The 23,595-nt window shown below is 38.9% G+C and overlaps 1 protein-coding gene across 5 annotated transcripts in view; it reads left to right on the forward strand.

The window, feature by feature from the left end:
- Nucleotides 1-23,595, forward strand: part of LOC105482493 (nucleoporin 153) — a 109,441-nt gene that overhangs the window by 62,291 nt on the left and 23,555 nt on the right. For all 5 annotated transcript variants that reach the window (XM_011742629.2, XM_011742627.2, XM_011742626.3 and 2 more), the window contains 5 exons: nt 2,992-3,044; nt 3,285-3,411; nt 15,262-15,399; nt 16,659-16,757; nt 18,446-18,533. In XM_011742629.2, the coding sequence (XP_011740931.1) occupies nt 2,992-3,044; nt 3,285-3,411; nt 15,262-15,399; nt 16,659-16,757; nt 18,446-18,533 (505 nt within the window). The remainder of the gene's footprint in view (nt 1-2,991; nt 3,045-3,284; nt 3,412-15,261; nt 15,400-16,658; nt 16,758-18,445; nt 18,534-23,595) is intronic.

Raw genomic sequence — 23,595 nt, forward strand, 5'->3', positions numbered from 1 at the left:
TAGGCCTCCAAAAGTGCTGGGATTACAGGTGTGAGCCACTGCGCCTAGCCGCTACCTTGATCAGATCTTAAGTTAGTGTTGACTAGTAAACTCTAGCATATACTCATTGTTTAGGTTTAATAATTTTGCTGGATTTGCTTTATCTGTTTCTTGCGTGTGGCATTGTTGAACTATCTGAAAGTAAATTTCAGACATTATCTTTTGAACCCTAAGTACTTTGATATGCATCTCCTAAGTACTTTGTCCTGTATTATCCCATCTAAGAACATTAATTCTAATTCCTTAAAACTATCTAATATCCAGTTCATATTGAAATGTTTTTCATAATTGCTTTTTTGAACCAGGACTCAGCAAGGTTCAGATACTGCTTTTGGTTTTGTTTTTCCATACCTCAAACCCTCACCCTGGCCACATTGGATTCTGTTTCTTGAGATAATTCACATATCATGCAAAGTTTAAATCATACATATTTAAAGTTTTCAATTCAGTGGTTTTAGCATGTTTGGAAAACACTTTATAAATAAAGTGGTGTCTGTGAGTTGTTCAACTGTTCAGGCATCATAATGGTAAATTTTAGAACGTTTGTATTGCCATCTCTCCCACCCTTCGAAAATCTCATACCCATACCCATTAGTAGCCACTTAGCATAATGTTTTCAAGGTTCATTCGCGTTGTAGTATGTATCAGTACTTCATTTTTTCCCTTTTTATGGCTGAATAATATTTCATTGTAAGAATATACTAGATTTTGTAGATATTTCATTGTATGGATATACTAGATTTTGTTTTATACATTAATCAGTTGAGGGACATTGGGGTGGTTTTTACTTTTTGGCTATAATGAATAATGCTCCTATCAACATTTATGTGTGTGTTTTTTTGTTTGTTTGTTTGTTTGTTTTGTGGACATGTTTTTATTTCTCTTGGATTTATACCTAGAAATAGAATTGCTGGATCTTAGGTTTTTGAAGAGACCAGGCCAGTTTTCTTATAAAATGTCCCATAATCTGGGTTTGTCTGTTTTTTTGTGTCATTTAACTTGTGTTTTTGTTTACTTAACACCTTACTGTTTATGCCTTTACTGACATTTAATCTCATTTCTAACAACTCAATTTATTGAAAACCTTGAAACTCAGAAAGATTAGTACAGTGATTGCCCATGTATTTCTTTATGTTGATTGACCAGTCATTAACATTTTGTCATATTCGCTTTATCTCCCTCCATACTTTTAAGTTCACATTAAATTTTTGAAAAATATTTTGAATATAAGGTGGTCATGGTGGCTCGTGCCTGTAATCCCAGTGCTTTGAGAGGCTCAGGCAGAAGGATCAGTTGAGGCCAGGAGTTCAATACTAGCCCAGGCACCATAGTGAGACCTTGTCTCTAGAGGAAATTTAAAAAATTAGCCAGATGTGGTGGTGCTTGTCTGTAATCCTAGCAAGGCAGGAGGCTGAGGTAGGAGAATCATGTGACAGCCCAGGAGTTTGAGGCTGAAGTGAACTATGATTGCACCACTGTACTCCAGCTTGGGTGACAGAGTAAGACCCTGACTCACACACATTCTCTCTCTCTCTCTCTCTCTCTCTATATATATATATACACACACACACACATATATATATATTTGGCTATAATGAATAATGCTCCTATGAACATTTATGTGTGTTTTGTTTTTGTTTTTTTTGTTTTGTGGGCATGTTTTTATTTCCCCTGGATTTATACCTAGAAATAGAATTGCTGGATCATAGGATATATAGCCAGTATATATGTATATACACACACACACACACACACACACACACACACATATTTCATATAGATACACACATATATACATATTTCATATATATATTTTTTGAGCATATTGGACTTTTACAGATTTGCCAGAAAAATTTTGTGAACTTCACATTTTACTACATTTGTTGTATCTTTTTCTCTGTGTTCTTATAAACGAGTTCCCTTACGTAATGCATAAGTGATCAAACCCAGAAATTTAACATTTGCAGAACACTGTAGTCTACAGATTCTATTTACATGTTGTCAGTTGGCCCCAAAGAAAAAATTCTAACATCATGTCTTGCATTTAGTCGTCATGTCTCTTCATCTCCTTTAGTCTAGAACAGTTCCTTTTGTTTTTTGTTTTTGTTGTTTTGTGTTTCACAACTGATAATTTTGAAGTATAGAAGCCAATTATTTTGTAGAATGTTCTGTAGTTTTATGATTGATGTTTCCTCCTGATTAGATTTCAGTTACGTACTTTTGGCTGTGAAAACCATTGAGGGAGTGTGCTGAGCTGTTCTCACTGTTCAGAAGGCACTGGCTACCAGTTTGTCCCATTCCTGGCAGTGTGGTTATTACATAAAGTGGTGTCTGTGAGGATTCTGTACTATAAAATTACTACTTTACCTTTCATAATGAATAAGTATCTTGTGGGAAGGAAACTTCCCAATTATATTCTTTTCAGCCACTAATGTTAGCATTATTGATGATTCTTGCCTGTATCTTTTTGAGCACTTAATTGGTTTTTGATATTATAAGATAATTCAGGCTCTTCACATGCATTTCCTGCCCCAGCCCTGTAATCAGCCGTTTTTCTAAGGAGTCTTGATTCCTTTCAGTGGACATATTAATTATTTAAGTTGCAGAGAGGCATTTCGAAAGGAATATCTTTGTATATTTGGTTGCACAATTAGCAGGACAAAAAGAGGGATAAGTAAAAGTAATTTTGTGATTAGGTTAGTGAGTGTATTGTCTATATACTACCATTTTGTTAAAATAATGGTTGTGCTCACTGACATTTTTTATGTATAATCTCACCATAACTCTTGGTTACCATTCAGAAGTCAGGGTATAATTTCAAATTTCAGGATTCATTAACTAAAAAGCCATCAAATTCCTGATTCTAAATATTAAAATTAGTAGGGAGCAAGGTGGTATTAAGAAAATTACAACAAATAAGCAAATGTAAATATGTGTGTATTTCCCCCGCAGACTGGATATGAAAAAAATACGACACCTGGACAAAATAGAGAACAACGAGAAAGGTACTGTCATTTCTTATACAGCTATACTTCTTTATATTTAACTTGTAAGGTCTGTATTTGATTTACATGTACGTTTTTGAAGATTAAAATCAAAGAACAGAAACTTTATACAAAAATCTAAGATTTTAGAATCACATTTGCCTGTATATATATATATTTTTTACTTGTTAGCAGTTCTAGTTAACAAGTTATGGACCAGAATAATATATCAATTGTTTTAATTTTCTTTTTATTTGCCAGTGGCTTTTCATATCCAAATTTCAGTTTGCCTGCAGCCAATGGTTTATCTTCTGGAGTAGGTGGTGGAGGTGGCAAGATGAGACGAGAAAGAACACGCTTTGTTGCTTCTAAACCTCCGGAGGAGGAGGTAGGGTTGCATACTCATATATTCTTGAGGTTTATTTAAAAAGCACTGGTGTGGTGGTGGTTAGGGGAGACCTGTAGGGGTGGGGTTCGAGGAGACCCAGAGCAAAGTTAATCTGCTATTGAATCAGTTCTTTCAAAATGTATGCTGAAAACCTAACCTAGTACCTTAAATTTCATGGGTATCGTTGAACAAAACAAAACTACCCGTACTTTTTCAAATAAGGGAATTGCAATTGAAATTATTTGAGCCTTGGTATTACTGTATAGTTTTGTCTGTTTGTAAAACATATGTAAATAAGTTCATGAATAGGTTAAATGCTATATGTATTCTTCTTTTTTTAAGATACAGTCTCGCTCTGTCACTCAGGCTGGAGTGCAGTGGTGCAATCTCGGCTCACTGCAACGTCTGCCTCCTGGGTTTGGGCGATTCTTGTGCCTCAGCCATGCAAGTAGCTGGGACTATAGGCATGTGCCACCATACCTGGCTAATTTTTGTATTTTTTGTAGAGATGGGGTTTCACCATGTTGGCCAGGCTGGGTCAAACCCCTGCCGTCAAGTGATCCACGTGCCTCAGCCTCGCAAAGTGCTGGGATTATAGGCGTGAGCCACTGTGCCCTGCCCGTATTCTTCTTACTTGCCTATTTCTCCTTTTTTGGTGTTGTATTGTGAAAGGTAACTGTAAGTTTTTTAATTTCACTGCTTATATATTTATCCAGTTTGAAGATTTACCATAATCTATTCTGCCATCAGGATACATTTTGGTAGATTTCTAATACACATTAAAGTGAATATGCACTTTTCTGTCTGCAGATGTGCGATATTTTCTCTGGAGTATTTGTCTAGGAATGGAATTGTTGGGATTTTAGGGGATGATCCACATCTTCAGCTTTATTAGATGTTGCCATGTTTTCTCTTCAAGGTAGTTTTGCAGTTCAGTATTTCCACCATATGACAATAGGTAGATCTTGGGCCGTCCTTCTGTGTGTTTTTTTGATATTTGAGTTTTCTCTTGATCCATTTTTTTCCTATGGGGTGATTTCCTGTGGGGAAGTATACATATATAATTCTTGTATGTATATTAAGAAATATGTATGTGTATGTATATATAATTTATTGTTAGAAAAAGTTCTCTATATATTCTGACCATAAATGTTTGGAAAAGGTAGGGACAAATTTAAGATTGATTACATTAACCTTTCTGTCTATATATTATTCTTTTTTCTAACTACTTTGAGTTGAATGCAAGTCTCATTTTAGTTTTATTATAAATGCATTTCAGCCTAGTTTAACCATTTGAGTTTTGATACGTGGTCCTTGCATTTGTCATTTGTTTCTAATTAAAATTTCACAGGTGACTCCCTTATTGACCCATGAGTTTTAGGAGTATATTTTTAGCTTTTTAAACATGCTTTTCTCTTTATGTTGACAGAAACAAAATCATGTTTTGGTTGAAGTTGTTGGATGTCTTAGATTTCTTCATGCCTATTGGTATTTTGCTCTTCAGGCTTAGAGTGGAATGCCTTGCATTATTTTTATCTCTGCTTCTCCTAGTTAGCAGTACTATAGCTCACCAGAATTATGACTTCCTTGGCAGTTTTCACTTTCTGCCATATACATTGACTTGCAATGAGATTTGGGATTATGTTAGTAGACTTGGCTCGATTGCTGGTCTGGGGGCTCTGTCTTTCCCTTAGTCTCTGTTTCTCGCTCTACTAGAGTGTTGTGAAGGGAGGGGATGTATTACTATATATCATTGTCTGGAAAGGAAATATCTTGAATGCCATTGATCATACAAACAGTATATAAATTTTGTAGATTCTGTAGCAAACCAATTTTCTTTTGTTATTAAAGCTCTTTATTATATTTAAGAAATGGGTTGGCATCCGGGTGCAGTGGCTCACGCCTGTAATCCCAGGACTTTGGGAGGCCGAGGCGGGCAGATCAAGAGGTCAAGAGATCGAGACCATCCTGGCCAACATGATGAAACCCTGTCTGTACTAAAAATACAAAACTTAGCTGGGCGTGATGGCACACGCCTGTAGTCCCAGCTACTTGGGAGGCTGAGGCAGGAGAATCACTTGAACCCCGGAGGTGGAGGTTGCAGTGAGCCGAGATCGCGCCAGTGTACTCCAGCTTGGCAGCAGAGTGAGACTCTGTCTCAAAAACAAAACAAAACAAAAACAAAAGAAATGGGCTGTCTTACCTTGTGTAAATAAGGAATTTATTAGGTTGGTACAGAAGTATTTGGGGTTTTGGACCATGACTTTTAAATCATTATAACTAGGCTCAAACACATCTTTATTGAATAAAACAGGAACCATTACAATCAACACATTTTTGCCAACAAGAAATAAATTTGCTTATTCCTATAGCACAAAAATCTGTGCTTTGGGATTCGACAAGCTCTTGGAAAGCATTTTCTGCATGCTGCTGTTATGGAAGTGTTTTCCCTGCAAAACGTTTTCGAGATGCTTGAAGAAGTGATAGTCAGTTGGCGAGAGGTCAGGTGAATATGGCGGATGAGGCAAAACTTTGTAGCCCAATTTCTTCAACTTTTGAAGCGTTGGTTATGCAGTGTGCCATTGGGTGGTGTTGTGGAGAAGAAGTAGGCCCTTTCTGTTGATCGATGCCAGCTGCGGGCATTGCAGTTTTTGGTGCATCTCATTGATTGGCTGAGGAGACTTCTCAGATGTAGTGGTTTCGCCAGGATTCTGAAAGCTGTAGTGAATTAGACCGGCCGCAGACCACCAGACAGTGACCGTGGCCTTTTTTTGGTGCAAGTTTGGCTTTGGGAAGTGCTTTGAAGCTTCTTCTTGGGTCAGCTACTGAACTGGTTGTCATTGGTTATCGTGTAAAATCCTCTTTTCGTCCCATGTCACAATCTGATAAATGGTTTGTTGTTGTTGCATAGAGTAGGAGAAGACGACACTTCAAAACAATTTTTTTTAATTTCACTCAGCTCGAGACTCCCACTTATTGAGCTTTTTCACCTTTCCAATTTGCTTCAAATGCAGAATGGCTAACGTTGAGTTCTTTGGCAATTTCTTGTGAGGTTTGAGGATCAGCTTTGGTGACTGCTGTCAATTGGTCACTGTCAACTTCCAGGGGCTGGCCATTACGCTTCTCATCTTCAAGGCTCTTGTCTCCTTTGCAAACTTTGTTTTTTTTGTTGTTGTTGTGTGCTTCTTTGGGTGTTTTGTTTTGTTACTGTTTTGAGACAGTCTTGCTCTGTGGACCAGGGTGGAGTACAGTAGCGTGATCCCAGCACACTGCAGCCTCCACCTCCTGGGTTCAAGCTATTTTCCTGCCTCAGCCTCCCGAGGCCTCCGAGCTTCCCCTTTCCTGCCTCACTCTCAGCCATGTGTCACAGGCCCAGCTAATTTTTTGTATTTTTGATGGAGACAGGGTTTCACCATGTTGACCAGGCTGGTCTTGAACTCCTGACCTCAAGTGATCTGACTGCCTCAGCCTCCCAAAGTGCTGGGATTACAGGCGTGAGCCACCATGCCCAGCCTCCTTTGCAAAAACTTCTTGAACCACCACTGCAGTATATGTTCATTAGCAGTTCTGGGCCAAATGCTTTGTTGATGTTGGTGAGTTCTCTTTGCTGCTTTACAATCCATTTTGAACTCGAATAAGAAAATCGCTCAAACTTGTTTTTTGTCTAACATCATTTCCACAGTCTAAAATAATATAAAATAAACAGCAAGTAATAAGTCATCAGCTAAATAACATAAAGCAAGAAATTTGCATTAAAATGATGTATAATGTAACCATATTCAAGAATGTATTCCAGTTATCAAGTGGCAAATTATTATAATGCAAAACTGCAATTACATTTGCACCAATCTGATATCTGATTCAAATAGCATGAGCTTATTTTTTTTGACAAGTTTTTACTTTTCCTGGTAAAATCTGTGGCCTGTTTTGTAAAGTTTATCTCTGTATGAGGAAAATACAACTTGGCTTTGTTTGTATAGATATTGCTCATTTCCCTTACCCAACAAAAGGGCTTACTGCCTGATGAGCACAGAACCCATACCATGGCACCAGGTTTTGTTTTGTTTTTTTGAGACAGGGTCTCACTCTATTTGTTGCCCAGGCTGGAGTGCACGATCTTGGCTCACGGCAACCTCCCCCCTCTGAGTTCAAGTGATTCTCATGTCTCAGCCTCCCAAGTAGCTGGGATTTTAGGCACGCACCACCAAGGCCAGCTATTTATTTTTTATTTTTTTATTTTAGTAGAGATGGGGTTTTGCCATGTTGTCCGGGCTGTTCTCGAATTCCTGACCTTAAGTGATCCCCACCTGCCTTGCTTCCCAAAGTGCTGGGATTACAGGTGTGAGTCACTGTGCCCAGCCAGAAAATAATTTTTAGTATACCAGACAATAAGAGCAAAATATTATTAATATTAATAAAACAAACTCTTCAATACAGCAAAGTCATACCAAACATGTATCTGCAAGACAGCTAAAACTAAGCTATAGATAATCAACCTGAGCTTCAGCTTAAGATCTCAGAAGTTTTATTTTTAAAAATTGAAGCTGAAGGTGAAGCCATGCTCCAAAGAATTAAAGAAATCAGTGGCTAACAGGTATTCTTGAACTTACAAGATGGCAGATAAGAAACAGCTTGCTGAAGCCCTCTCCACTTGTAAGATAACAAAGCTGACTGAAATTGGCTGGAACTAATATGACCAACTAGAGTCTGCAGAATGAGCTTGCTGACATCACAGCCCAGATTTCCACATTTCATTCTAACTGCCCCAGAATTTGCACATGTGGCCCATAAAGATGCATGAAGAGACAACTGTGCACGCCCAGGGACTTTTCAGACCTCCTCTTTCCTGCCCCAGAATCTACCCCCTAAACCTTTCCTAATAAACATATTGCCTTAAGGCCAATTTGTGGGGAGACAGATTTGAGCTGGACTCCTGTCTTCCTTGTTGGTTGACTGTAAGTAAAGCTTTCCTTTCTTCAGAAACCTGGTGCCAGCCAAGTTGGGAGGCTCGCTTGAGCCCAGGAGTTTGAGACCAGCCAGGGCAACATGGCAAAACCACATGTGTACAAAAAAATGACAAAAATTAACCAGGCATGGTGGTCAGCGCCTGTAGTCCCAGCTACCAGGGAGGCTGAAGTGCGAGGATCACCCCAGCCTGGGAGACTCTGTCTTTAAAAAAAAAAAAAAAAAAAAAAACTCCTCTTCACTTATGTCTGTATCACCTCCTCCCCTGTCATTCTGGCCAACTGCCAATTTTGCATCGCAGGATTCTTCACTCAGTCCTTCCCATTGCTGGCTCTGTTCCACCCTGAAGTTATAATGTCCACATTTCTGAGGAAAGAGGTACTAATGTGATGTCGGCCCCAAACTTTCTGCTCACCTTGTGGTTTGTTTGTTTGTTTATTTGACAGAGTCTTGCTCTGTCTCCCAGGATGGAGTGCAGTGGTGCAATCTTGGCTCACTGCAACCTCCACCTCCTGAGTTCAAGCAATTCTCCTGCCTCAGCCTCCTGAGTAGCTGGCATTACAAGCATATGCCACCATGCCCAGCTAAATTTTGTATTGTTAGTAGAGATGGGGTTTTACCATATTGGCCAGGCTGGTCTCAAACTCCTGACCTCAAGAGATCCGCCCGCCTTGGCCTCCCAAAGGGCTGGGATTACGGGGGTGAACCACCATACCCAACCCCATCTTGTGTTTTATATCTGTATAGAATAGGTTTAGATACACACTTCTATAGTTATTTGGAATGTAATGCTGCTTGTTTGTATCAGATGTCAGATATGTTCAGACCATGAATCGTTTCTTTGTTCAGTTGTAATTAGTGGGAATTTTTGGTAAAAAATTAAAAGATTGGCCGGTCACCATGGCTCACACCTGTAATCCCAGCACTTTGGGGAGGCTAAGGCCGGCAGATCACGATCTAAGGTCAGGAGTTTGAGACCAGCCTGGCCAACATGGTGAAACCCTGTCTCTACTAAAAACACAAAAATTAGCTGGGTGTGATCCCAGCTGCTTGGGAAGCTGAGGCAGAAGAATCGCTTGAACCTGGGAGGGGGAGGTTACAGTGAGCTGAGATCACACCACTGCACTCCTGCCTGGGTGACAGATTGAGACTTTGTCTCAAAAAAAAAAAAAAAAAAAAAGATTAAATTATTTTTGTAGGGGCGGTATTTTCATGGGCCTTTGAAAGTCAAATGGAAGAGATTTAGTTTTAATGAAATATAAACACATTATGCTAATTTCAATAGTGTTGCTATTTAGCAGGAATGGATGTATTCTGATCCATTAAATTCAGGTTAATAGAACTCTATATGTAAAATTACCCATTTGGAACGATTTTTTTTTCTTTTTTGAGACAGAGTCCCGCTCAGTCGCCTAGGCTGGAGTGCAGTGGTGCGATCTTGGCTCACTGCAAGCCCTACCTCCCAGCACTTTTGGAGGCAGAGGTAGGCGGATAACAAGGTCAGGAATTCGAGACCAGCCTGGCCAACACGGTGAAACCCCGTCTCTACTAAAATACAAAAATACCAAAAAAAGCCGGGTGTAGTGGCAGGCACCTATAGTCCCAGCTACTCGGGAGGCTGAGGCAGGAGAATGGCGTGAACCCAGGAGGCGGAGGTTGCAGTGAGCCAAGATCGCACCACTGCACTCCAGCCTGGGTAACAAGATCGAAACTCCGTCTCAAAAAGAAAAAGAATTGGTTCAAGGTCAGTAAAATAAGGAACCAGTGTGGACGTGAGTGTGCCTTACGGAGTTGGCATGAGAGAGTAGATTATATGGTTGATGTTTTTAGGGTTCTACACTAGAGGTTGAACAGAGAAGAGAAGCTTCCCTACAAAAATAGCCAGATGCGTCTTTTGTTTGCTCCTCCTCCCTCAGTTGATTATGACAAATTTCAAACATGAAATGTTGAAAGAACTCTGCAGTGGATAGTAGCAGTTAGATTCCAACATTTTGTGTTACATTTGCTTTATCAAAAAAAAAAAAAAAGATTTACCTGTCCCATCTTTTTTTTGTGGTGCATTTTAAAGATAGTTGAAGACATTAGTACACTTTGCCCCCAAATACTTCAGCATACATAGAATGAAGTAGAGTTAAATATTTGTTGTTTTTTTATAATATAGCAAAATTGACATAGAGTGAAATGTTAAATTCTTAGGTGTGCCATTTAATAAATTTGACAAATGCTTACACCTGTGTATTCCAAGCCCCATCAAGATATTTAATATTTCTGTCATCATAGAAATTTCAATTGTCCTCCTTCTCAGTCAGTTGCCATCACCTCCTACCCCAGAGGCAATCACTGTTCTCATTTTTTCCACCACATGTTGGTTTTGCTTGTTCTGCAACTTCATATAGTTACTCACTACATATCCTTTTGTCCCTGGCTGTTGTGAGTAAAGCTACTAGGAACATTCTTGTTCAGGTCTTTTTGTAAATAATTTTTTTCTCTGGGGTAAATACCTGGAAGAAGAGGTACTAAGTTGTATGTTTAACTTTCTAAGGAGCCATCATACTGTTTTCAAAAGTGTTTGTGCCATTTTATATCCCTCCCAGCAGTGTATGAACATTTTATTTAGTTTGTATCCTTACCAATAGTTGATAGTCATCTTTTAAATTTTAGTCATTCTGGTTTGTGTGTGGTGGTATCTCATTGTAATTTTAATTTGCATTTCCTTGATGACTAATAATATTGTGTTCTTTTTATGTGCTGATTGGCCATTTGTGCATCTTTTTTTGTGAGGTGTCTGTTCAGTTATTATTTTTTTTTTTTTCTTTTTTTTTGAGATGGAGTCTTGTTCTGTCACCCAGGCTGGAGTGCAGTGGCATGATCTTGGCTCACTGCAACCCCCGCCTCCCAGGTTCAAGCAACTCTCCTGTGTCAGCCTCCCGAGTAGCTGGGATTACAGGCGGACGCCGTCATGCCTGGCTAATTTTTTGTATTTTATTAGAGACAGGGTTTCACCGTGTTGCCCAGGCTGGTCTCAAACTCCTGAGCTCAGGCAACCCACCTGCCTTGGCCTACCAAAGTGCAAGAATTACAGACATGAGCCACTGTGCCTGACCATTCTGTTCAGTTCTTTTGCACTTATAAGAATTGGGTTGTCGTCGTCCTTTTTTTTTTTTTCTTTTTTTGAGACAGTTTTGCTCTTGTTGCCCAGGCTGGAGTGCAGTGGTGTGGTCTCAGCTTACTGCAACCTCCATCTTGCAGGTTGAAGTCTCCCTAGTAGCTGAGATTACAGGTGTGCACCACCACGCCCAGCTAATTTTTTTTGTATTTTTAGTAGAGATGGGTTTCTCCATATTGGTCTGGCTGGTCTCAAACTCTTGACCTAAGGTGATCCACCAGCCTTGGCCTCCCAAAGTGCTGAGATTACAGGCCGTGAGCCACCGTGCCCAGCCAGTTGTCTTCTTACTGTGTTTTAGGAGGTCTTTATAAATTCTTGACCAAGGTATTTTGTCAGATACATGTCTTAACAAATATTTTTTTCCCAGTCTGACTTGCCTGTTCATTTTCTTAATGATATCCTTTGATTGGCCTATGTTGTAAATTTTTTGATACCTGGATTTTTTTTTCTAATATTTTTATTCTTTGTGTCCTAAGAAAAATTTGCCTATTGCCAGGCTACAAAGATAGTTTCCTGTGCTTGCTTCTAGAAGCTTTGTAATTTTGCTTTTATAGTTTTTTAATTTCTTTTGATTTTTGTATTTGACCCATGGATTATTTAGAAATGTATTGAATTTCCAAATATTTGGGGGGAGGGTATCGGTTTCTAATTTAATTTCATTGTGATTAGAAAAAGATTGAGATTATGACTTCACTGTTTTGAAATGTATTGAGACTTATTTTATAGTTCAGTATATGGTCTGCTTGACAATTCTTAAAGAAAATACATTCTGTAGTTGTTGGGTATAGTGATCTATAGAAATAAGCTGATAGTATTAGATCTTTGTTCTTATTCATTTTTCATGAGGAGGGAGGGTATGGTTAGCCTGTTAAGTTATTGAGAGATGGGGGTTAAAATTGCTAACTTTTATTTGGTGAATTTGTCTTACCCCTTTGGTTATGTCTTTATTTTTTTTTTCTGAGATGAGATGTCACTCTGTCACCCAGGCTGGAGTGCAGTGGCATGGTCACCTGAGCCTCCCAAGTAACTGGGACCACAGGCATGTGCCACCATAGCTCGCCGATTTTTTAAATCATTTGTAGAGACATGGTCTCACCATATCGCCCAGGCTGATTTCGAAACTCCTGCGCCGAAGCGATCATCCTGTCGTTGCCTCTCAAAGTGCTGAGATTACAGTCACATGTGCTACCAGGCCTAACCTCAATTTTTGTTTCATGTATTTTGAGGCCCTCATGAGAGCATACACTTTCTATTTGTTCCATGGCTCCATAGTGATTTGTCCTTTTAAGACTATTAAGTGTCCTTTTTAAAAAACCTTTGGAAATATTTTTTGTCTTGAAATCTACTTTGCTATTAATACAGCCACTGTTCTTACTGGAATAAGCCTTGTTATGCTTAGTAGTTTCAGGGTGTATCTTTTTCCATCCATATATTTTGAGCCTGTCCATGTTTATATTTAAAGTAGGTCTCAGGTAAACAGCATACAAATAAGTTTTGCCTTTCTGTCCATTTTCTGTCTTTTAATTGGAACACCAAATCCTTTTATAGTTAAAGTAATTTTTGATATGGTTGGAATGAGGGCTACCATTGATCCATTGTTTTCTGTTGTTCCTTTTGAAAGCTGCCATTTGGGGGTTAAGGGGATATTTATTATTTAATTATTTAATATTTATTATTAGAATTCTGTGTTTATTGGTTTTGTTTTTGTTTTTTGAGATGGGTTCTTGCTGTCACCCAGGATGGAGTGCAGTGGCACAGTCATGGCCCACTACAGCCTGGAACTCCTGGACTCAGGCCATTCTCCCACTTCAGCCTCCCAGGTACTGGGACTACAGGCATGCCACTGCACCTGGCTAGTTTTTCGTTTGTTTAGTTTTTATAGAGACAGAGTCTCACTGTGTTGCCCAGACTGGTCTCAAACTCTTGGCCTTAAACTGTTCTGCCTCGGCCTCCCAAAGTGCTGGGGTTACAAGTCATTTTAATTTGTTAGATTTTTAACTCTCCCTCTTTTGCATTATTTAGTGGTTCCTCTTGGGATTTCTCTGTCTTCCATAACTTTTTTCAAATTACTTTATGTTACTTTCATACCACATCCTGTAAAAATAACAAGATTGCAGCTATATAGTTAGATTTATTACCGGTCTTCCCTGGCATTTATGCTGTACTTACTTGGATTACATCTGGAGAGGCTGTAAATTCAATGTGTACTTTTTGCTTTGTATATAGTTAAATATATTTTAAAGAAATTAAGAGAAAAAAAGTTGTTGTTTGCTCACATATTCCTCGTGTCTTTCTGAAATCTGAGTTTCCATTTGGTAACATTTCCTTTCAGCCTGAAGAACTTGTAGAGCAGGTTTTATGGAAGTAGATTCTTAGTTTTATCTGGAAATGTCTTTATTTTGCTTTGGGCTTTTGGATCAACTTTATTGATGTGATTTATTTACAATAAACTGCATCCATTTGAAGTATTCAAATTATTTTAGCTGGCAGTGGACTTCTCTGAATTCATTCTGTCTCCCCGGTAGTAGGCAGCAGCTTAAACTTTTTAGTTTTATTTGGCAGCTTGGCGTCTGCGTTACAGCTGTGTAGTTTATAGGTCCACCAGGGATTTGGGTGGCTTATATGTAGACTTTGAGGTTCCCTTTCTGTAGCTCTTCGTTTCTGCATCTCACCTCCTTTTCTGGCCGGTTGTTCAGTTAACAGGTTTGCTGTTTTCTCTCAGAACTTCAGGTGTTCAGTGGCACCAACTCATAAAGAGAACAGGAAGCTCACTCTCAGCCCTTCCCATCTTCTGAGTGTCCTCTCCCATCCAGTTTCTTCTTGCTTTTGGTTGCTCTCATGCCTTCAGATGATTGTTTCTTTATAATTTTTTCCAGAGTTTATAATTACTGTATATCTGAACATTTGTCAGGTAGAAGCTACTCTGCTTTTAGCAGAAGTGGAACTTGTTTTGTTTGTTCTTAATCTGGGGATCATTGGAGACTTAGGATGCTCTTTGTTCAGTTGGGTTAAAAATCAAAGTGGCTCTCCAGACTCCTCAGTACTCACAGTTACTAAATGCTTGTTTCACATGCCAAGACCATATGGTGCTTACCCCGAACCTCTTATCTGCAAGGGATATGTTCCAGGAATCCCAGGGCATACCTGAAACTGCAGATAGTATTGAACCCTGTATGTACTGTGTGTTTTCCTGTAATACATATCTATGATAAAGTTTAATTTATAATTAGGCATAGTCAGAGATTAACAACAACAATAAAATGGAACAATTTTAACACTATAATGTAATAAAAGTTATATGAATGTAGTCTCTTTTTCTCTCAAAATATCTTATTGTATATAATATTTTTGGATCGTGGTTAACCGTGGGTCAGGGAAACTGGAAATTAAAACCATGGGTAAGGTAGGCTAATATATATAGCTTTATGTTTCATATTAATACAACAACTGTAGTATATTGTAAGAATTACTTTTTTTTTCCCCCTCAGTTTTACCAATTAGGAAATTGGTACAGAAGGCAGTTAGGGTCCCAAAGTCACATGGCTGGTTGGTGGCACAGCTGGGATTAAAAATCTTGTTTAGTTTTTCTGATTGAAGAACCCACAACGTTAACACTACATGGTGCCATCTTCTTCCTGTATACTTTCATGCTGAAAATAAGTAGAGATAAAAGAATGATGTGAAAGATGAAATATATCATGCAACATGTTATGTTTTAGGAAATGGAAGTTCCAGTATTACCGAAAATCTCTCTACCAATCACCAGTTCTTCATTGCCTACTTTTAATTTTAGTTCCCCTGAGATCACAGCTTCCTCTCCATCACCCATCAATTCGTCTCAATCATTAACAAACAAGGTACAAAACCATTGTATAAATACAGGTGACATTTGTTCTTTCTTAATTCTTTATTTTTAAAAAATCCTATAAACAGTGGTTAATTTTCATTATGGAAATTAATAACTCATAGTAAACGGAAATGGAAATGCTGTTTTGCTTTTTTAAAAAAATATACAGATATATTGGATATATTATAATGGAGTGTTCATCAACTCTTATGCAATACCATAGCAAAGGAGATTCTTGTAAATTTGTTTCCAAATAGTGTTTCCAATAAGATACTTTTTGGGTAGGAGTGCACTCAGTGTTTCATGTTTTTACTTCTCAGCTAGGCTTAACATCTTTTAATCTGCTCCTGAATTTTTTTTTATTTTTGAGGTGGTGTCCTGCTGTGTTGCCGAGGCTAGAGAGCAGTGGTGCAATCACAGCTCATTGCAGCTTCCATCTCTTGGGCTCAAGTGATCCTCCCACCTCAGCCTCCTGAGTAGCTGGGGCTACAGATGTACACCATCACAGCCAGCTAATTAAAAAAAATTTTTTTTTTAATATTTATTTATTTTTTGAGCTTAGAGTCTCGCCCTGTCGCCTAGGCTGGAGTGCAGTGGCATGATCTTGGCTCACTGCAACCTCCACCTCCCGGGTTCAAACGATTCTCCTGCCTCAGCCTCCTGAGTAGCTGGGATTATAGGTGTGCACCACCATGCCTGGCTAATTTTTGTATTTTTAGTAGACACAGCGTTTCACCATGTTGGTTAGGCTGACCTCGAACTCCTGGCTTCAGGTGATCCGCCTGCCTTGGCCTCACAAAGTGCTAGGATTACAAGCATGAGCCACCACTCCTGGCCAAAAAATATTTTTATAGGTGAGGTCTTGCTGTGTTACCCAGGCTGGTCTTGAAATCTTGGGTTCAAGCAATTCTCTCTGTCATGGCTTCCCAAAGTGCTGGGATTACAGGTGTGAGGCACTATGCCTGGCCTGCTCCTGAAATTTTAATGCTTGCTTTCTTGCTTTGACTTCTTCTGAACATATTCTTATAGATGTTACTTTACTTTTTTATACAAATATCCACCTCTAAGATTGTGTGTACTCCTAAGAGGAAACCAGATTTTGTAACACTTAAGTTCTGTGTTTTTCAGAACTTAAAGTGAGATTTTTAAATTTAAAAGGAAAAAAACACTTAGTGTCTTTGGAATAATGAGTTTGCTTAATGTCTTTTATTATCACTTTATTTTTCTAAAGCTCTTTTTGTGTCATTTCTTAATAATTTGGAAAATCAGGTACAAATGACCTCTCCAAGCAGCACTGGCAGTCCCATGTTTAAGTTTTCATCTCCAATCGTAAAGTCTACTGAGGCAGATGTACTACCTCCATCATCTGTAAGTAACAAGCAAGGAATAGTATGTATTTATTTATACTAAATATACATATTTAGTATATATAAAGCCATGTTATATTTTTATCAAATCTAAGATGCCATTGATGGTGAGAAACACTATTATTTTTCTTCCAACTTAAAAAATACTCTGTAAAAAACTTTTGAACAATTGTGTATATTCTTCACTACATAATGTACTCATATGAATATTCATTTTCTTTTGTGCCATTTGAAAGTTAAAATGCAAATACCTGAATTTCCTTAATTCTTCTCCACGTATCCCTTAAGAAAAAGGACATTCCTTTGCATCCCCACAATACAGCTATCATACCCAAGATGTTTGGCATGATCTAATAACGACATGGTCCATATTCAGATTTCCCCATTATCCCCAGACTGTCCTTTAATTGCTGTTTTATTTCTGTTGGTCCTAGAGCCAGTTAAAGACTAGGACCTAATCAACTACATTATATTGCATTTAATTAAAACGTATCTTGATTGACCTTTAATCTAGAAAAGTTCTGGGCATTTTTTCTTTCATGATGGAAAAGTAAATGTTTGGGGTAAGAATAATACATAGTTTAATATTCAAACTGCCCCAGATTTGGCATGTTTATATTATTTTAATATGTCAATTTCTGGTTTTGACTGTGTCCTTGCCTTCTGACACAAGTAGATGTTACAGACAAATGTAATTTCCTTGCCACATGCTGAAATCCATCAGTTGTCCCAGAAGTCTCATACTTTTTATTAGAAAATGGCATTCGAGGCCAGGCGCAGTGGCGCATGCCTGTAATCCCAGCACTTTGGGAGGCCGAGGCGGGTGGATCACTTGAGGTCAAGAGTTCAAGACTAGCCTGACCAACAGAGTGAAACACTGTCTCTACTAAAAAAAAAAAAAAAGAAGAAGCAAAAAAGAAAATACAAAATTAGCCGGGCGTGGTGGTGCACGCCTATAATCCCAACTACTCAGGAGGTTGAGACAGGAGAATTGCTTGAACCTGGGAGGTAGAGGTTGCAGTGAGCCAGGATTGTGCCATTGCACTCCAGCCTGGGCAACAAGAGTGAAACTCCACCTCAAAACAAAACAAAAAAAAAAAAATGGCATTCAGAAACTGGAACTGGACATTAGGAACACACCATCATTATTTTATATACTGTTTTGGAGGAAAAAATGTCTGAGAAATTTAAAATGCTGTCTGTCAAATTGTGACATTGCCATTAATATAAGAATCTCACTTTTAGAGATAGTGAAATATGATAAACCATGTCTTAAAATAGGTGAAAGTATGTTTTTGACTTGGGATAAAAATAAGCTCTATATCTGTGCCAGGCACGGTGGCTCACGCCTGTAATCCCAGCACTTTGGGAGGCTGAGGCGGGCGGATCACGAGGTCAGTAGATCGAGACCATCCTGGCTAACACGGTGAAACCCCGTCTCTACTAAAAGTAGAAAAAGTTAGCCGGGCATGGTGGTGGGCGCCTATAGTCCCAGCTGCTTGGGAGGCTGAGGCAGGAGAATGGTGTGAACTCAGGAGGCGGAGGGTGCAGTGAGCCAAGATCGCGCCACTGCACTCCAGCCTGGGTGGCAGAGTAAGCTCTGTCTCAAAAAAAAGAAAAAGAGAAAAAAAAGCTCCATATTTGATACTTATTGAAAACTAAGTATAAGGATATTCTTTCTCTTTACAGATTGGATTTACATTTAGTGTGCCTGTTGCAAAAACAGCAGAACTTTCTGGTTCTATTGGTACTTTACAGCCAATTATAAGTAGTTCAGGTAAGTAAAAATTTCTCACATTTTAACATAAAAACAATTGCATACAGTAGATTAGTATTTCAAGTTCTTTCACCTTTGGTAATTCTTATAAATGCCTTCATTTGGATGAAATTAGCTCTGAAAAGCAAGTAGGCACTATTATTTAACCTTTTGACAGTGCTTTTTATTAATTATCTTCAGAGATACTTAGCTCCCAAATGAAAGTGTCAGTTTGGTTTTGAGAGAGATAGGCATGGTAGCAAATTTATCCATTATCTTTGTTTAGTCAAAACAAGGTGACAAATTAGTTATAAAGCAAGTCTCATTATAAGAAATTTACAGGTTGTCTACGTTACAGTTGTAGTAGATTTTGTTTCTAGTTTTTACCTTTCAGTTCACAAGCATTTTTATGTATAAAGGTTATGCAGGCCCATGTAGATTGTGATACATAATTTCTGAACTGAAGAAATCACCATCATTGAAGGAAGGAGGCCATGGGTCATGCCTGTAAACCCAGCAGTTTGGGAGGCTGTGGTTGGAGGATTGCTTGAAGCCAGGAGTTCAAGACGATTCTGGGCAGCACAGCGAGACTCATCCCTACCAAAAAAGAAAAGAAAAAGAAATAGCCAGTTGGTGGTGTGAGCCTGTAGTCCCAGCTACTTGGGAGGCTGAAGTGGGAGAATTGCTTGAGCCCGGAAAGTCGAGGCTGCAGTGAGCTATGATTGCATTACCACACTAGAGCTGGCTGATAGAGCAAGACCCTATCTAAAATAAAAGAAAAGAGAGAAATAAATAATCAGAGAATTAAAACAGATTTTTTTTTTTTTAATTGAGACGTAGTCTCGCTCTGTTGCCCAGGCTGGAGTGCAATGGCACGGTCTTGGCTCACTGCAACTTCTGCCTCCCGAGTTTAAGTGATTTCTCCTGCTAGTAGCTTGGAGTACAGGTGCCTGCCACTATGCCGGCTAATTTTTTTTTATTTTTTAATTGTGAGACAGAGTCTCGCTCTGTCCCCCAGGCTGGAGTGCAGTGGCACGATCTCGGCTCACTGCGAGCTCCGCCTCCCGGGTTCACATCATTCTCCTGCCTCAGCCTCCGGAGTAGCTGCAACTACAGGCGCCCGCCACCACGCCCAGCTAATTTTTTTCTATTTTTAGTAGAGACGGGGTTTCACCGTGTTGGCCAGGATGGTCTCAATCTCCTGACCTCGTGATCTGCCCACCTCAGCCTCCAAAAGTGCTGGGATTACAGGCGTAAGCCACCACGCCCGGCTCCCTGGCTAATTTTTTGTATTTTTAGTAGAGACAGGGTTTCACCATGTTTTGGCCAGGCTGGTCACGAACTCCTGACCTCAGGTAATCTGCCCGCCTCAGCCTCCCAAAGTGTTGGGATTACAGACATGAGCAGCTGTGCCCGGCCAAATTTTTTTTTTATAATGGTGTTTTTCTTTTAAGTGTTTGGGAAAATCAGAAACACCTGAGCTGAGTTACTCAGGTCAAGAATTTTGAGCAAGGGCATTTTACCCAAGAAATATAAACACAAAGCTCAAGGGCACAGGAAAAAGAGAAAAAGCATGACACACTTTAGAATTGTAAATAATTTGTCATGAGGTTGGAGAGGTAGCTTTAAATCCTAAAAGTTCTGAAATTCTATGCTAATGAATTGGATTTTATTCTGCTTACAGCAGGGAGATGTATTTTTTCCTGGGGGTGAGATGGATTTGAGTATAGTGATAGCAGTGTGGTGAGTGTTAGTATGCGTTGGAGTGGCGTGTTAGAGGCAGAAACATGAGTTGGGAGATATTACCCTATCCAGAAGTATTTCTTCAAGGATATTCTGAGTTTGGGAATTTTTAAAAACTAGGTCCTCAAAAGATAGATTAAAAAACAAAAAGAATCAGGACATAGAAGCTAATGAGATATCTTTGGCTTTGAATGATCTTGAAGATAAGAGTCCAGATTATGGAAGTGGCCCAAACTAAGAATTTGACTGGTATGTTCACAACCTTATCTTTTTTATTTTATTGGCTAACACAGCCTTACGTAATAGAAATTAATAAGCAATTTCCATTGTACTTCCTATCACAAAGGTTTTTTTTTCTTTAATGTTAACTATGAATTCAAGAGGATTAAACCTTTTCAAATTACCAATTTCATGACTTATTATGAGGAAAGGCATTAAAATATTTCCCACTTTTTGCTAATGCGTTACTAATGATAACTGAATAATTAACCATTTGTTACAACAGCTTTGTTTCATTATATCTCGGGAAGTCACCCAGATTTTTTAAGGAGTCGGTTATGAGTGTCGTATTTAGAGTTGTGTGTTCTCACTTTGACACCATTGGTTCTCACCACTTCTATCATTTAAAAAAGCTAATTCAAAATGTGGAAGCCATGATTACTTTGTGACAGGAGCTAAGTTTTCCATTATCTCCTTTTCCCATCTTTTTGAGCATACTTTAGGGAATCGTAACATTTTTACCTTAAATTACTAAAAACAATTTACCTTTCATTATAAAGAAAGATAGAATGTGATTAAATTATAAGTTTTCTTTGTTTTGGCATAGTTGTAAGGGTGGTGGTTATTTTTGGTGGGGATGGTTGGGGGGTGTGTTGCACATTCTGTCACCCAGGCTGGAGTGCAGTGGCACAATCTCAGCTCATTGCAACCTCCATCTCCTGCGTTCAGGTGATTCTTGTGCCTCAGCCTCCCGAGTAGCGTGATTACAGGCACCTGCCACCATGCCTGGCTAATTTCTGTATTTTCAATAGAGATGGGGTTTCGTCATGTTGGCCAGGCTGGTCTTGAACTCCTGACCTCAGGTGATCTGGCCGCCTAGACGTCTCAAAGTGCTGGGATTACAGGCGTGAGCCACCGTGTCTGGCCTACATTTTCGTTATTGTGATGAAGTTGACATGATATAGCCATTTTAAAGGGAATAATTCAGTGGCCTTTAGTACCTTCACAGTGTTGTGCAGCCACCACTTTTATCTAGTTCCAAAACATCACCCTCAGCAGGAAACCCCTGTCCGTTAAAAAGTTGCTCCCCATTCTGCCTTCCCCCTAGCTACTGTCAACTTGTGTTCTGTCTCTATGGATTGACTTATTCTGAATATGTCATGTAAGTAGAATCATATAATGTGGCTTTGTACAGCTGAGTTCTTTCACTAAGCACAGTGGTTTCAAGGTTCTTATGCCTCAATACTTCATTCCTTTTCTGGCTGAATAATATTCCATTGTATTGATGTGCCACAGTTTATTTGTTCATCCATTAATGGACATTTGGACTGTTTCCACCATTTGGCTATTGTGAATAGTGCTGCTGTGAACATAAGTGTACATGTATTTGTTTGAGTACTGGTTTCAGTGCTTTTTCATATGTGCCTAGGAATGGAATTGATGGGTCAGATGGTAGTTCTGTATTATACTTTTTGAAGAATCACTAAACTGTTTTCCACAGTAGTTGAACCATGTCACATTACCACTAGCAGTAACACAATTTCACCAACACTTAGTATTTTCTCTTTTTTGACTATAGCAATCCTAGTGGATGTAAAGTAATACTTTGTTGTAGTTTTGATTTGCATTTCCCTAATGCAAATGATGTTGCATTTTTTCAGGTGTTTGTTGTCCATTTAAATATCTTAGGGGAGGAATGCCTTTCAAGTCCTTTACCCGTTAAATAAGTTTGTCTTTTTGTTACTAAGTTATAAGAGTTCTTAGTCTGGACACTAGATCCTTACCAGATACATGATTTGCAGAGATTTTTTCCCATTTACAGATTGTCTTTTCACTTTCTTGATAATTTCTTTGAATGGACAGAGGTTTTAAATTTTGATGAAGTCCATTTTTTTCTTCTGTTGCTGTGCTTTTCGTATCATATCTAAGAATACATTGCCAAATCCATGGTCTTGAAACTATGCTCCCTAAGTTTTCTTCTAAGAGTTTTATGATGTTTATGTTGTATTAAATGGATATTGATCATTTTGAATTTTTGTTTATGGTGTGAGGTAGGGAAAGGTTTTTTTCCAAAGTACTTTACCTACTACTTTTTAAATTATTTAGGCAAACACTTAAAAAGGAAAACTTGGTTATTAGTATATTTCATTATGGAAAACTTCATTCTCAGAAGTATAATTGTAAACTGAATCGCAATATGCTATTTAGCCAGCTTCAACTTTTACCATTTTGACCCATCTTGTTTCTTCTTTCTTTCTTTCTTTCTTTCTTTTTTTTTTCGAGACAGAGTCTCGCTGTGTTGCCCAGGCTGGAGTGCAGTTGTGCAAGCTTGGCTCACTGCAAGTTCCACCTCCCGGGTTCACTGAGGCACCTCCTGCCTCAGCCTCCCGAGCAGCTGGAACTATAGGCTACAGGCACCTGCCAGGACACCCTGCTAATTTTTTGTATTTTTAGTAGAGACGAGGTTTCACCATGTTAGCCAGGGTGGTCTCGATCTCCTGACCTCATGATCCACCTGCCTCGGCTTCCCAAAATGCTGGGATTACAGGCGTGAGCCACCGCTGCCTGGCTTTTTTTTTTTTTTTTTTTTTTTTTTTTTGAGATGGAGTCTTGCTCTGTCACCAGGCTGGAGTGCAGTGGCACGATCTTGGCTCACTGCAACTTCCGCCTCCCAAGTTCAAGCGATTCTCCTGCCTCAGCCTCTCAAGTAGCTGAGAATACAGGTGTGCACCACCAAACCCAGCTAATTTTTGTTATTTTTAGTAGAGATGGGGATTCACCATGTTGGCCAAGATGATCTCAATCTGCCCGCCTTGGCCTCCCAAAGTGCTTGGGATTACAGGCACGAGCCACTGTGCCTGGCCACATCTTGTTTCTTATTGTTTCTTTTGTTCCATCCCTCCTCTCCTCATCACACACAGAAACTTACATGTCAGGTCACTTTGAAACAATCCCAAACATCTTAATTTCATCTGTAAATAGAAATCGCCCCTTAAAAATACAACGATAAAACCATTATCACACTGAAAATACAGATCTCTAAATATAAGGATACAAGTTTAGAAAGCATAAAAAGTAAAAGCAGTAAGTCACTCATCTTACTGCTAGAAGCTACCATTAC

Source organism: Macaca nemestrina, chromosome 5, assembly GCF_043159975.1.
Source record: "Macaca nemestrina isolate mMacNem1 chromosome 5, mMacNem.hap1, whole genome shotgun sequence".
Classification (NCBI taxonomy): domain Eukaryota; kingdom Metazoa; phylum Chordata; class Mammalia; order Primates; family Cercopithecidae; genus Macaca; species Macaca nemestrina.